The sequence below is a fragment of the Sturnira hondurensis genome, unplaced genomic scaffold, assembly GCF_014824575.4.
Source record: "Sturnira hondurensis isolate 20B ecotype Veracruz unplaced genomic scaffold, ASM1482457v3 Scaffold0014384, whole genome shotgun sequence".
NCBI lineage: Eukaryota > Metazoa > Chordata > Mammalia > Chiroptera > Phyllostomidae > Sturnira > Sturnira hondurensis.
The window spans coordinates 37,889,272-37,903,603 of NW_028087015.1; the positions used below are offsets into that span (position 1 = coordinate 37,889,272).

General features: G+C 42.5%; 2 protein-coding genes across 6 annotated transcripts in view; one reads left to right on the forward strand and one right to left on the reverse strand.

The window, feature by feature from the left end:
* The window catches only part of SKP2 (S-phase kinase associated protein 2), a 29,117-nt gene extending 23,811 nt beyond the window's left edge, over positions 1-5,306 (forward strand). For both annotated transcript variants that reach the window (XM_037063181.1, XM_037063182.1), the window contains one exon: positions 4,495-5,306. In XM_037063181.1, coding sequence (XP_036919076.1) covers positions 4,495-4,708 — 214 coding nt within the window. In that variant the 3' untranslated portion in view covers positions 4,709-5,306. The remainder of the gene's footprint in view (positions 1-4,494) is intronic.
* Positions 5,307-9,602: 4,296 nt separating this feature from the next.
* The window catches only part of NADK2 (NAD kinase 2, mitochondrial), a 42,716-nt gene continuing 37,986 nt past the window's right edge, over positions 9,603-14,332 (reverse strand). For 2 of the 4 annotated variants that reach the window (XM_037063183.1, XM_037063186.1), the window contains 4 exons: positions 13,083-13,189; positions 12,903-12,956; positions 12,035-12,158; positions 9,603-11,530 (listed from right to left, as the gene is read on the reverse strand). In XM_037063183.1, coding sequence (XP_036919078.1) covers positions 11,392-11,530; positions 12,035-12,158; positions 12,903-12,956; positions 13,083-13,189 — 424 coding nt within the window. In that variant the 3' untranslated portion in view covers positions 9,603-11,391. The remainder of the gene's footprint in view (positions 11,531-12,034; positions 12,159-12,902; positions 12,957-13,082; positions 13,190-14,332) is intronic. The other 2 variants (XM_037063184.1, XM_037063187.1) reach the window with 1 other exon arrangement.

Sequence of the window (14,332 nt, forward strand, 5' to 3'; positions counted from 1 at the left end):
ATTAGCTCCCATTTTTCATTTCGCTGTGAGCGGATTGAAGAATTAGCATGCTGTGCTAGCGTCTGGTGGGCTTGCCACAGAGGAGGGTGGATTTCATGTCCAGGGTGCTCAGGGTGTGACTGGAGAGCAGACCAAGTGGGGTGGCTTTTGTTCTTTTTTTCCCCCCAAAGTTTTCGAATCCACTCCTGATTTCCAAAGCCTTCATCTGAGCTAGAGGAAAAATTCCATAATCCTCTAGTGATGTCTGTCCTGGATGGTCCAAGAGTGGGAAGAAGAGAAATGTCTAAGTGGTTAATATTGTAAGAGTCTGATGCTCTCTTTGCAAACAGGGGAGGTTGAGGTCCTAAAGAGGGAAGTAACTGAACCCAAAGCTGTGTGATGAGTGAATGGCTAAGCTGGGTCTACAGCCCAGGTCTCCAGGGCAGAGGCCAAGTAGACCGTCCAGTCTGGTGGCTTTACAAGGGCTTATTCTGTGCCGGCTCAGCCCCTTCCACAGAGTCAGGGAGTACAGAGGAAAAAGGAACCTGGTCCAGCTTTGGTTTTGGAAGTGCTGTACCCAAATCATGCTGGGAATAATATCTCTGGCTTTTTCTTGTATTGCTCTTTTTTATCCTCACCGGATGACATTGGTTTTTAAAAAGATATCCTTTCATCCCAAAGGGCTGGAAAATTCTTTCTCATATCAAATGTAAACACACAGCAGATTTAGTGAAAAACCCCAAGAAGCCAGTATCTTGGACTTGGCCGGGTGCCCTCTCACTGCAGCCAGGGTGCCTGAGGCTGCCGACCTGGTGTAGCTCACTGTCCAAAGGAAGGTAATTCGAGCTCCTGGTCTCTACCGAAGACGGTGGTGAATTTGAACCAAGAATTTGTATGGTCCTCAAATTACTGGTTTGGACCTTGTAGGTTAATTTCAAGAGTCAATGAATAAATCAGATACTTCATCTATCCAGGGTTAACTAGTAGAATTGGGGAGTCCAGGGATCATATTTTTAACTGCTTATTCAATCAGTCTAGGGGCTCAGGGTCTGAGCTGGCATCTCATTTGGAAAAGCACTGCCTGTTCGGGAAGCTGGTGTTTGCTTCCACAGCTCTTAGATGTTAGGGTCTCAATTCATGTACGCTGGGGCTCTTCCTAGAATCCCCTGCCCCTTCTAGCACTCAGAAACCCTGGAGCGTCTTGCATCTCCCCAGGTTTCGTGGTCCTCAGTTCTCTCCAGTGCTTGCCACCACCCCGGCCCCAGCGTCATCGCCTGCACAGCCCCCTAGGGAGTGCAGAGGTCGGTTTTTTTGTTTGTTTGGTTGGTTGGTTGTTTGTGGGGTTTTTTTGGTTGCTTTTCTCGAGATAATCCATCCACGAGTATTACTTTTGTTCCTTCTCTGCAGAGAGAAAGAAGCTAAGCAGGTAATCCCCAAATGCTGCTTCTGGGGCAGAGGCTAAGGGAGGCTGTGAGCCCTCCCATTTCACTGTTTTATCCAGTGGGATGCTGACACTTGCTTGGCGATACCTGCTGGCCACGTGATGGGTGGTCAAGGGCGGGGGTCTGAAGTCACACCTGGGCATGAACCCCCACTGCATTGTTAGGACTTATTTATCTAAATCTTACATGGAAATAAGAGAAATGGAGGCATCAGTTTAGTTTTAAGTCAGACCACCCAGACACAGTGAGAAAAGAAAGAAGAAAGAAAGATGCTGTCCTTGATCTCGAAGGTGGAGAGTATGTTTCTTCAGGCACACAGGCTTACCTTGTGAGTCCAGTAAGAAGGGTTTGCCAGTGCTCTACGCCCTCAAGTTTCTCAAGAGAAAAAGTCTTTGCCTCCAGCCTGTCTTTCTGGCAGCTGCAGGGTTTGAATGCGTAGGGAGAATTCAAGTACCCTCAGCAATAATTCCCAGAGAGCTATTGTATGCTGAAGGATTTTTATTTCTGATCACAGAAGATGGGAGGTAAACTTTGAGTGTTTTTCTTCTACGATGATAATGCATTAAAATACTTGGAAAACTGTAGATTTTTTTCTCAGGATGTGTTTTTTCTGTATTTATTCCCTTACTCTTTAATTGGTCTTATTTCCTATGTCTAAACTTTCTTCTAATCATCCTGTATTTCTCACTCAAGTGAGAAACTAGCTGGAAGCAGTGAACTGGTCTGGCATTACACATTACACGGGGCTAAATAAGAATTCCTGCGGTGGGAGAATTTGGGGTTGAGGAATTTCAGGTTTTATAAGGTAAACAGGGTCGTGTAGCCGAAGTAAGGACTTGTGAAAGGTTTACAAGTACCTTCTGTTTACTAAAACTAACCAAAGATTCCTGAGACGTTCTTAATGTCATTTTCTACTTAAATTAGACATAATGGCTCTTATACTATTCATTTCTATTTACTATTCCTTAGTTTGCTTTTCAGTCTCTTCTACTATATTTTTAAAGAGATGCTTATAAATGTGAGTGATATACATACTGAGGCGCTTTTTTTTTTTTGTCTCATTAAGTGTCCTGCCCACAGGCTGCATGTGGCCCAGGATGGCTAGGAATTCGGCCCAACACAAAATCATACGTTTACTTAAAACCTTTTTGTACTCATCAGTTTTCATTAGTGTTTGTGCATGTAATGTGTGGCCCAAGAAAACGCTGCTTCTTCCAGTGCAGCCCAGAGACGAGTAAAAGTTGGACACCCCTGGTTGAAAGACTTTCTGGTTTTTCGGTTGGGAATGGCCCTTCGTCCTCGATCTCATCTCACCCAGCTCGCTCCCCCTCACCCAGGACACCTGGTGTCTTCTAAGAGCCTGGTCAGTTTCCTCCCTCACCAGGGCTCCTTGTCGATGCGGCCCCGAGCACACTTCCTCTTCTGCCATCTGCTACATCTCCTCTCATCCCGCCCACAGTTTCTTCTTTTCCACACTGTCCACTGCAGAATGACTCACAGTTGGCTGACCTGGATATCCCAGAACCACACTTCTCGTGGGTATCACAAAGTCCTTACACACTCAAATTTCACGTGCCAGGCATGGGGCAGGATTGCCACGTTCTCAAGTGACAATCATACCCGTCGGGGCATGATGGCCTTTCTTCGTAGTCCCGTTTCTGTGCTCCAGAGAGTTTAGGAACAGTGATTTGTTCCTTTTCGTTTAGGCCTATTGTGACCTCCATGTCTTATTGTCCCCTCGGGAACACCAGGCATATTTATTCTATTTGGATAGCACTTCTGGTTTCTAACTCACCTTTCCTGTTACATTAGCTAACACGTATTGTGTATCTTTGGTGTCTAAGACCCTTTGTTGAACGTAGAATAATTGCCCTCAGAGGAGTGGCAGGAGGACCGGACAAGCAGGTTTGGCAGAGAGGGTCTTCGGACAAGCCGGAAAGTTTGAGTTCCTAACTGCGAGGGAAGTACCAAAGGTTCTGGAGCAGGGGGTAACTAGTCTGAGCTGGGCTCTCGGAAGATGCCTTGGACTTCGATGTCTAGACTGGGCTGGAAGGAAGGAAAATCGGAGGCAAGGTGACAGTTGTTATGAGACGAGTTTGCTGTGGAAGTAACTACCAGCAATGTGAACACATAACAGGTGCTTCCAACTCGAGGTCACTGATGTGTCCATGGAGTTGCAGCGGGACTTTGTTGAAATTCCAAACCAAACATTCCCTCTTGGAGACTTTGTACTGTGTGTCCCAACCTGGAGCAAATACAGATCAGAGAAATGAGATTTCTAAGCACGCAGATCTGGATTAAGAAGAAAGAATCATTACCAAAAAGTATTTACTTTGCATAAAAGCGCTCCCCTTTTTTTATGAGCCAGAATTTCACTGTTGACAGAGTTCTGTGTCAGCGAAACACCAAAGAGGACCAGCTCGCCTGGGAGAGGTAGGGTAGCTGCAGGTCCCTGGAAGGGGGGCCTGATCACCCTGTTTCTTCACCTGTGTACCCAACCACATGACCCTGTCTGAGAATCACCGTCTTGGTGAAGTCACTCGTAAGTTCCATCACATGTAAAGGGTGTGTGACGGACTGTTAGCCATTAGTAAGAAGTTGCCGACCTCGCTGACATCTTTTGAGACGAGAAGCCTAGGATCGAGTCTGTATCCTTAAATTGCACCTAACCTTTGGTGATTTCCAGTTGACGCCACGGTAAAACACTTCACTTCCACAATCGCCAGCTTGCTAGCTTGTCCTCACAACACAGTAACACCGTCCAGCACAAATCAAGAATGAGGAAAGGAAGCAATAGGCTTGGATTTCAGATAAACCCTGGAGTTCTTTGGCTGTTAGAAATTGAGCAAAACCGAGAACCTGAGCAAAATTGAGCCTCATTTCCTAAGGCCATGTTGCCCCAGGTGTAGCTCATGCTTTGCTGTTGTATCTTCTTAAATCATCTATTGCAATTTAAGTTTTCAGTTTGTATTGTATAGAGTATGATACACATTATCAACATTGGGTCACATGACTCTAGTGGAACGGTTTCCGTAGATAACGCTACTCTGAAAGTCTCTCTCTTCCTTTCCAGTGAACTTGGAGAAATTCCCACGCTAAAAACACTGCAAGTATTTGGAATCGTGCCAGACAACACCCTTCAGCTGTTAAAAGAAGCCCTTCCCCATCTCCAGATTAATTGCTCCCATTTTACCACCATTGCCAGGCCTACTATGGGCACCAAAAGCCACCCGGAGATATGGGGCATCCGATGCCGACTGACCCTGCAAAAGCCCAGCTGTCTATGAAGTACGCGTTGCGAGATGCTGTCTCCTTTTGTCTTTGGATCAGGGAAAATAGGTAGAAGCCCGATTGGGGGAGCACTCAGCTCTTTTTATTCTTGGTTTTCCCTTTGCCTTCATCCTACAAGTATATTAGAGAAGCATTTGATAGAGAAAACTAAGTGGTTTTTTGGTTTGTTTGTTTGTTTTTTTTTAATGACTATAAAAACTTCCATCACTGCCATGCTCCTAAGGGTCTAGTCGTGGGCCTTAGGAAATTTCAGGATGAGCCTGCAATTTCAAAATCCTTCAAGAGCCAGATCTGAGTCATCTCTTCCAAGTGCCCTTCTTATCAAGTCTGTTTTGAAACAAGCTTAAAAATCACCAGTAAGCAAGTCATTTTCTTGATCTCTATGATACCTTAACTTTCCTCTATTTAATTCTTCAGTGTCGCTTTATAAGACATAGGCTGGAAAAATGATAAGCTATTCATATTGGGAGATGAACAGAAAGAATCATAGGATAGTCTATTTGAGGCAGTCATTCTGGGGATAGAAAAAGAGAAATACACATTTCAGCCTTGCCTTTGGATTTTTGCCATTAGGTTCAAGAAAACAAATAGTCCTGGGTAATTCACCCTAAAACCTAAATTTTAAAAACCACCCACGGGAGATACAGAATTTGAAGGGCCAGGAGGCTGTTTTTTATGACAGGGTAAGCTGATGTGTGCTCTAATGCACATTAATGAAGTGCCCTCTGATGTGCCGTGCTCCCAGAATTAAGTAACTGAGGAGATAATGACTGTGTTCTTCTAACTGTGTAACTGCATGACGTTAGCGTGAGCTCTTTAGCTTTTAAAATACCTGGATTTGTTTTATAAGGTGGTAGTCGCCAGTTCGTTTGCAGTGTTGGAGGGAATGCTGAACTGAAGTTGCCTGCCATTTGTCTTTATCGCTGAGGTTCTTGAAGTTATTTTTTCTATCACTCTGGAATCAAGTCTTTTTAAACTGTCTTTTTCCCTTTTTTATTTCTTTAGCGTTTCCCACAATCGCTGTTTTACACTACCCACCTTGTCAGGTTTCTGGACCTGACGTTCCCCGAGAAGAACCGCCTGCCCCTCTCAGCCAGGGACACGCCCACTAGACGCAGGTGTGTCCCGTGGTCCCAGACCAGTGTGCACCTGCGGGAAAGTGAACTCAGGTGCTGAACCTTTCGATAGCATCGGTGCTTTTTTTAATGACCCATAGAAGCAAACGGATTAAATTCTACTTACCAAAACATGTTTTTCTTATTTAAATTGATGATCTCCCCGCATGTTCAAAATGGAACAGAAGAGCCAAAACCCATCATTTCTATTAACATTGGATTTTTAAATCAGATTTTTCAAATGTTAGAAACAATGGCATCTGCCTAAACCTAAGGAGGAACATTTTAAAGTAGTTATCCCGGAAATGATTATGTTTCGATTTTGTAGTAGTTCAAAGGTGCTAAATACTACTTGAGATTATTGTTTACAGATTAGTGACCAGGGCTGGGGACAGGATCCAGTTGGACTCTGGCTCCGGGTGTCCTCAAACATGTACTTCCAAACTCAAGTCCAGCCAAAAGCTATTTTGCTAACATTTCAGAGTAATCTGTATTTTTGTATGTGGTTTCTACTTTTATAAACTTGTTTTAAAATAAAACACATTTGTAGGAAAATGAGTGCTTCTGCTAAATTGTATTTCTTTTTTCTCTCTTTCCCTTAAGCACTGTGGGCAAGGTACAGGGCATTTGGGGGGGTGCTGCGTGCCCTGGCCCCTAGTAAGGAAGGCTCTGCAAAGTGAGCGCCAGAGTGGTCCTCTCTGCCCCACCCGTGTCATATGCTTCTTGTCAAATTGAAATGATAGTTTGTAATACTTCCTACCAAGGTGCTAAATACAGGCGTATTTATCTTTAAAGTGCTTTAAAAATAGCATTTATAAAACTTTGGAAATTTAAATGATTGAGATTAGTGAAGTGCTATCCAGAAGTCAGCTGCTAGCACTTTTTAAATCACAGACTGGACCCGAACAGCTTCTGCGGTGTATTTTATTCTCAGTAGGAAACTTTGAATTGTTCGCCCTACTCCCAGAAGTCTTCCAGGAATTCAGTTTCTTTGGCGCCTACTCCTTCAAATAGTGGAGGGGGGCTCTTGAATTTTACCGAGTTTTTTGTCGTTCTCATTGTCACTACTATGCTTCCTTTTCTGTTTTTAATTATGAAAACATTAAACGAATGCAAAAAGCAGAGAATATGGTGAACCTGAGCATCCATGTTCAACCATCGTTAACTCGGGGTGAATCAATCTCCCTCAAGCGCCCAGACAACCGATTATTTTGAAACAAAACCCAGATACGACTTCCTAAGTATTTAGGAACATACCTCCAAAAATAAAGATTCTCCTGGGTTAATCCTGAAACATTAAATACCAAGTCATTTCAGGTGTTTTCTTCCATAGGTTTGTTTTGAGCAGGTTGCAGACATGGTCTACATACTGCGTTGATTGACATTCTTTTGTTGGGGGAAGGTTCAACTGGCCAGCCAATGAATTACATTAGTTTCAGCTGTACAGCATCATGATTCAGGACTTTTAAGTATTGCAAAATGATCGTGGTGAGTCCAGTTAACATTGTCATCCCTTACAGAATTTTTTGATGAGAACTTTTAAAATCTGCTCTTAGCAACTTTCAAGTATGCAGTAGTGTTACGAACCATAGTAGCTCTATTGTACGTGACATCTGGACTGGAAGTTTGTAGCTTTTGACTCACTTTATCCATTTTGTCCACCCACCCACCCCCAAGCCTCTGTCAACCACCCACCTGTTGTATACTGTGTAAGTGGCATCATGACGTCACATTGGGCTTTTCTTTGACTATTTCACTAGCATAATGCCCTCAAGGTCCATCCATGTTGTTGCAATGGTAAGATTTTATTTTTTTATGGCAGAACAATATTCCCGTGTGTGTGTGTGTGTATGCTCAAGCAGAAACACTGACTCGAAGATACACACACAGTGTTCACTGTAGCATCATTTACAGTAGCCAAGATATGGCAACAGCTTACGGTAAATGTCCATTGATGGACAGATGGATAAACCAAAGGTGGTATCTATTAGTATCTTCTACCCATCCGGTAGAAAACATCCTTTTAATCAGGTATTTTTGCTATGAATTGTATGAGTTCTTCACATATCGTGCATATGAACTCCTATCAGAGGTGACTGCAATATAGTTTAAAATCAGGGAGCATGTTGTCTCCAGCTCTGTTCTTTCTCAGGATTGCTTTGGCCGTTCAGGGTCTTTTGTGGTTCCATGGAGATTATAGAATTGACTTCCATTTTTGTGAAAAAAATGCCACTGACGTTTTGGTAGGATTGCATGGAACCTATAGATTGCTTTGGGTGGTGTGGACATTAACAGTATTAATTCCTCCAGTCCATGAACACAAAAGAAAAATCCATTCGTCGTCTTTAATTTCTCTCGACAATGTCTTGTATCGTTTACAGTGTATAGGACTTTTACCCCCCTATTTATTTTTAGGTATTTTATTTTTCTTTTATACACTTTTAAAAACAAATGGGATTGTTTTTAATTCCTGATAGCTCAGAAATGCAAGATTTCTATGTACTGATTTTGTTTCCTGCAATTTTACTAAACTCATTTATTCTAACAATTTTTTTAGTGAGGTCTTTGGGTCTTTCTCAATGTCATCTGCAAATAGTGAGTTTTACTTCGTCCTTTCCAATTTAAATGCCTTTTCTTTTTCTTGCCTAATTGCTCTAACTAGGATTGATTGACATTCTCCACTCTTAATTTTTGGGTTCCCCTCCCTTTCTTTTTTTCTTGCAATTTATTATTTAAAGAAACTAGGTTCTTTGTTCTGTGTTCTAGGTCCTGGATTTTGCTGACGTAATTCCTTAAGTGACACTTAACCGGTTAATCTGTATCCTATTTCCATAAATTGGTTAATTAGGGCTAGCAGCAAACAGGTCTACATCAAGGGTGACTTTGTACCCCAGGAGACACTTGGTAGTATCTAAAGACACTTTTGGTTGTCAAAAGTGGAGAGGTGTTATTGACACCTAGAAGGTAGGGGCTAATAAGGATGCTGGTAACCGCCCTCCAATAAACAGGAAACTTTCCTACCATGAAGAAGTATCTGATCCAAAAGGTGAACAGTGCGGCACTGACAGACCCTGATCTACAAGGCTTATGTCATCAAGCCTGTTTGTTTTTTAAGGAGGAGATACTTGATGGGTCGTATTATGTTCGTCCATCAGGAGACAGAACATCTGTCTCTGGCCCTTGATCCCTCCCTCTGCTAAACCCTAGCCACAAGTTGCAGGGGTTTGAGGGACACTCGGGCCAAGTGCAGAGTTTTTATTTCTGCATAAAGTGACAGCACCTTCTACACCGGTGAACCCAGTCTCAGTCCCACATTTACTGAAGAGCCACAGTGTGGAGGATGCTGTCTTCGAACAGTCGCACGGGGGAAGGTACAGTGCACTTAAGGACCGGTACCAGTTCGGGGCACGTGGGAGCTAGAACCCCTTTCCACTGGATGCCCTAATCCTGAACAAGCAGAAGGCAGCCCCCTCGTTTATTACCACTGCTCTCCCACGATTTGATTTACTGGGACCAGAACTATAAATACATACAGGGCATCAAAAATATTAAGTCAAAACTATCTAAAGAGTCTCTACAGCTACAAGCGAAGCACTTCATCCTCTGACCAGGTAACACACCACGGTTCTGTGTTGGAGATGAGCAGTGAGTGAAGTCAACAGGGAAAGAGTGATACCCCGCAGTAGGGAACAGAACTCTGGAAACCTAACACGTTGGGAAAACCAGGTTTTCAAGTAATGACCCCGTAAGAGTTAATAAATGACAACAAAGAAGAGACAGTACCAGTTTAATTTTATTCACATGTCGATGCCATTAAAGGTTACTTCATAAAAACATTTTTGCTATTCCAACATTCTTTGCCTCTCACATCTCCGACAAATCCTCACCACATAGCAGAAATATTAGAAGTTATATTGCAAATGGAACACACTAAGCATTTTTAAACCTTTAAAATATGGCTTATGAACAATTTTACACAGAAGTTACCTATTAATATGTTACATATTAACAGATCTACAATACCATATGGACAATCTGATTTCCTTGATATTGAAAATGAAGTTGGCATTTTTGTCAAGAAGGCATCTTAAACCTACTAAGGTAGTTCTATGGTGTGGAATTTTACGTTATAAAGTAGACCTTAAGTATATTATTTTTAAACCAAACCAGAAACTAGAACCAGCTCCGGAAAAACACTGATTTTTCCTGTGTGCATCATGCGAACTCTTTGTTAATGAGTGTCTACACAGACACGCTGAACTGAAGACAAACGTTCTTGTCCCGGATATACAACAACCCCCAGCTTGCTTCTGTGTAGTGACATCGTAGTGACAGGAACCTGCTGAGTGTTGGCAGCACCGAGAGCACCCAATCTGATGACACGTCCTAGCGTCCATCTACAGAATGTACTCCTGCGCTCACTCAGCTCAAGGGCCGCCAGGATAGAGTCTGTTTTACTCATCAGTGTATATCCGGCAATCGATTCAGTGCACAGCACAGAATGGATACTTAATAAATATCTCAATGACTGGGTAAAAATTTTTAACAGCAAGTGAAAAGACATAACTTTGAATAAATGGCACAAGACTACCAACGGTCTCATGATGGGCCGACAGGTGCCTTCTGTGAAAATTCTAGGATTTAAGTAGATCAAGAATTAGACAAGAATAATGTCTTCCAAAAATAAAGAAACTCTCGCAGGCAGGCAGAGAAAAGCCGTACGTAACATGTGTCTTCTAAAGCTAATGTGTGAAACTGGAATACAGGCTAGCTGAAGACTACCATGATGTTACAAGTAGACGAAAATACTTTCGGAAGGTCTGACCAAACTAGTGGAGTATGTCTCATCAGTCCATCCTTTGTCTTCGAATCCATGTTGGACAGCATCGCATTTGTGAAAGCACCCCGTTTTGCCCAGCTATACATGCTTCAATTAACTCAGCATTGTCAAAATTAACCTGCCAGTCAGATAAAACTGTAACTTTCAAAAACGATCGCTTGAACTTCTTAAATCGACAGTCATACCAGTATCAGTGTGTTCTGAAACTAGAAAATTCATAGCACATATAAAAACCCATTTACCTACTTCAGTGAGGTCAATGTCAGGATTTAATCAAAATTCTCCATCCAATTTTTTTAAATCTTGATTTTTAGGTGCTATAAAAAATATACACTAGTCAAATGAGCTGTGTTTGTTCTGGCCAATTCCACAAAGTTAGGAGGAAAGGGAAGGAAAGGTTGTATAGTTAAATTATAAATCCTAAACATTTAACCCTTTATTTGAACTTCTCTCTCTTAATCTAAAAAGGTATCAGCACTCTTGGATACCAGTAACAATACAGGAATTTCACTGGTATCGATCCTAAAGGCGTAGTCCGTCCACTTTCTTGCCCAGTGAACATCTCTTCCATCAGAATCCAAGAGAAGAATACGAATCTCAGTTTCTTAGTCACCTTTGAGCCCAGGGCCAACCAGTCTCGACAGTAACCAAAAAAGGCAGCTTTATGACCGGTAGTCTGTTTCTGCAGTTAAAGTCTTTTTCTGATAATCAAATTTGCTATCCTTCACTGTTCTAGAAGCACAGTTCGAAGCTCATCTTCTTTATTGATCATCATCGAAGCAATTGCTCCATCATTAAACTCAAAAGAAGTCCCTCCGTCCACAACCATACAGGCGTCCCAACAGCGAGAACGAACACAAACCCTGAGCAGAAAAAACAGCTCATAAAGTGAGATTTTGTAACCTGAAATAACAATTTCTTTAAAACCCCTAGTTTTTACCTAAAGTGTCAGATGTGGAAGGGAAAAGAGGTGAATCCTACTCTAAAAGGTTTTCTGCTCCCCAATTTAGGGTAGCAGGAATGTTTATCCTTTTATTCCGCAGGCATGTGAACGAAGTTGCTTTTCAGGCAGTTTCTTTTAAAATGGCAACTCCATCTTACTGCAGTCTAAATGCATTACAGAAAAACTCCACACCACCCTATTAAGGAACTATGCCCCTTCTATTTATTTAAATTTTAGCTTCTAAAAATGGCACCTTAGGTTTGAAAGAAAACATCGTTAGCCAGGTCAGCACGACACCTCAGTAGTCCCACAGGGTCTACTTCTCCCACCAGATTCAGTGTCAGTGAAACGGAATCATTTAAAACCAAGTGGGCTATGTAATCACGAGGGACGCGGACAGTCCCGTTGGGCCTGGGAAGCTTACTTTGAGGTGAAACAACGTTGCCGGCTGCTGGAGAAAACTCTGTTTGCTATTGGTTCTCGAATACTGAAAAGTATTTTTGGTTCCTCTGGACTGTAGAGCAACGATTCATTATATTCATTTGTTACTGTGAGGAAAGGAAAACAAATGTCAGCACATTTAATAACAGCCCTTGACAAGTGCGAAGTGAAAAGTGGATGCTGTCCCCAACTCAACAGCAGTCTGTTCCGAAGGTCCACTGGGCATCAAGTACCTTGGCATTCACCTCCATTTAAAAAAAAAACAAACGTATAAATCAGGATTAGGTTCCAAGATTAATCCACAGAAGCCTACATCACTCACAATATAGAAGGAATAGGTGTGTTTTGGGAAAAAAGAAAAACGTCTAAGCTAATAATTAAACGAGAACAGAGGAATTAGTTTATGGCACTTGAAAATGGAATCTGAGTTGCCATGGCCTCCTGCCAAGTGCTTTTCCAAAAAGCCACGTCGAAGAGTTCCTAAGTGTAATTATAACTTAGCAGTCTTGTGTAACGCGCGATCTCAAACAATGGCAGGCAACGTGCTTTCACCGTGTAAAGGCCGTGATTCGAGGCACTTTTCGCAATCACTGGCACCTGCCATCTCCCTAACCCAGAGGCACATGAGACTTGGCAGGCGAGGCACAAACTGGTTCAAGGGTCATTAACATGAACGTCCAGTCGTAAAGTTTTTATTGCTTAAATATATTTAAAGCGATATTAAAAGCGTGTTTGAGTCAAAAAAAGGCACTGTGCTTTGCTCCTCAGACAAGAACATGTCACAGTAACATCCTAAAATCGATACAGAACTTAAATGAAACCGTCAGCAATTTGGATGGTTGGCCACTGACCTTTCTCCACCAGTTCTCTGTTCAGTGGAAGACTTAAGTTCCCTTGTCGTTTTGCTATTGAAAAAAGGGGGAAAATATTTTGGTTAAAATGTTTCGTATCGTATAGTAGCTAATATCACAAAGCATATACACTATATAGCATTTTATAATTATAATTATAATAGCTATTTTGGTACTCACCAATATTTAAAACATCTTCCACAGCCTGAGTGGCAACCCTGTTAATATTGAATGACCTAGAAACAAACACCACATAAATTCTTTCTTGTTTTAATTCTAAAAACATACTAAAAATGAAAAAGGAGTAATCTAATTATCATACAAAGAACTCAGAAACTAACAAGAAAAACAACCAAAAGACAACAGCCACCTCACCCAGTTTAAAAAGTAGGCAAAGTATGTGGACAGTTCATGGGCCTTGATGAAAAAAGGTTCAGTCTTACACTTTAAAGCAATACAAACTAAAACGAGCTTTCTCAGATGTACAAGGATTATAAACTGATAAATAGTGTACTGACACAGGTGTGGGGAGAGAAGTATTTTCATACGCTGATGGGATTATAAAGTCGCAACAAGTAATTCTAATTTCTGCACTATTAAGATATAAAGTGTACATATTCAGAAAACGGGATTTCTGAGTCCAGAAACCCTGTTTTCTGAATGTGTACACACGGCTCGCCTCCTCACACAACCACATCAAAATTACAACTAAGCTAGAACATAACCATTACTCAGAACCATTAGAAATCAAGTTGAATAGAAGTCTAACAACTATAAAATTAAAGAAACCACATCCATGCAGACTGGTAGGAGGGGCAGAGACACAGAACAGGCCGGTCTCACATCCATGTGTGGTGGATAAAAATTCAGGAGAGAGAACTTGGGAGTGAGGATCCCCAGACCCACACCAGGCCCCCCAGCCCAGGGTTCCAGTGCCAGGAACGTAAGTCCCCAAAACTTCTGGCTGCAAAAACCAACAGGGACTGAGGAGGTGGAGGAAACTCATGGAGCCCCAAGCAGGGCGCCCCTTAGAAACCCACACGTGGACGTGCTCAGAAGCACTCCCTCTGAGCTCCAGCACCAGGGCAGCACTCAGTGGCGTACGGGGAGGAACTTCAGTTCCTGCCTGGCAGCAAGGCAGGAGCTGCGGGACAGCTTTCCCCCAGACAGAAAGGCAGGCAGAGGCCACTGTCCCTTTTCAGAGCCCTCTCCCCACAGACCCACAGAGCCAGCAAGCAGTTGCTATACCTGAGACCCCATCAACACAGCTAACACTGTTTGCCCCACCCTTAAGATCCCAAGACTCCAACCCACCCAAACTTACAGGCCCACCCAAGCTGCTGACAGTGACTTTTCCATACAAATGGACAGTCTTGGGTCATGCTTCACAACTTCCCCAATCCTCTCAAACAAGCAACAGCCAGCCTCAG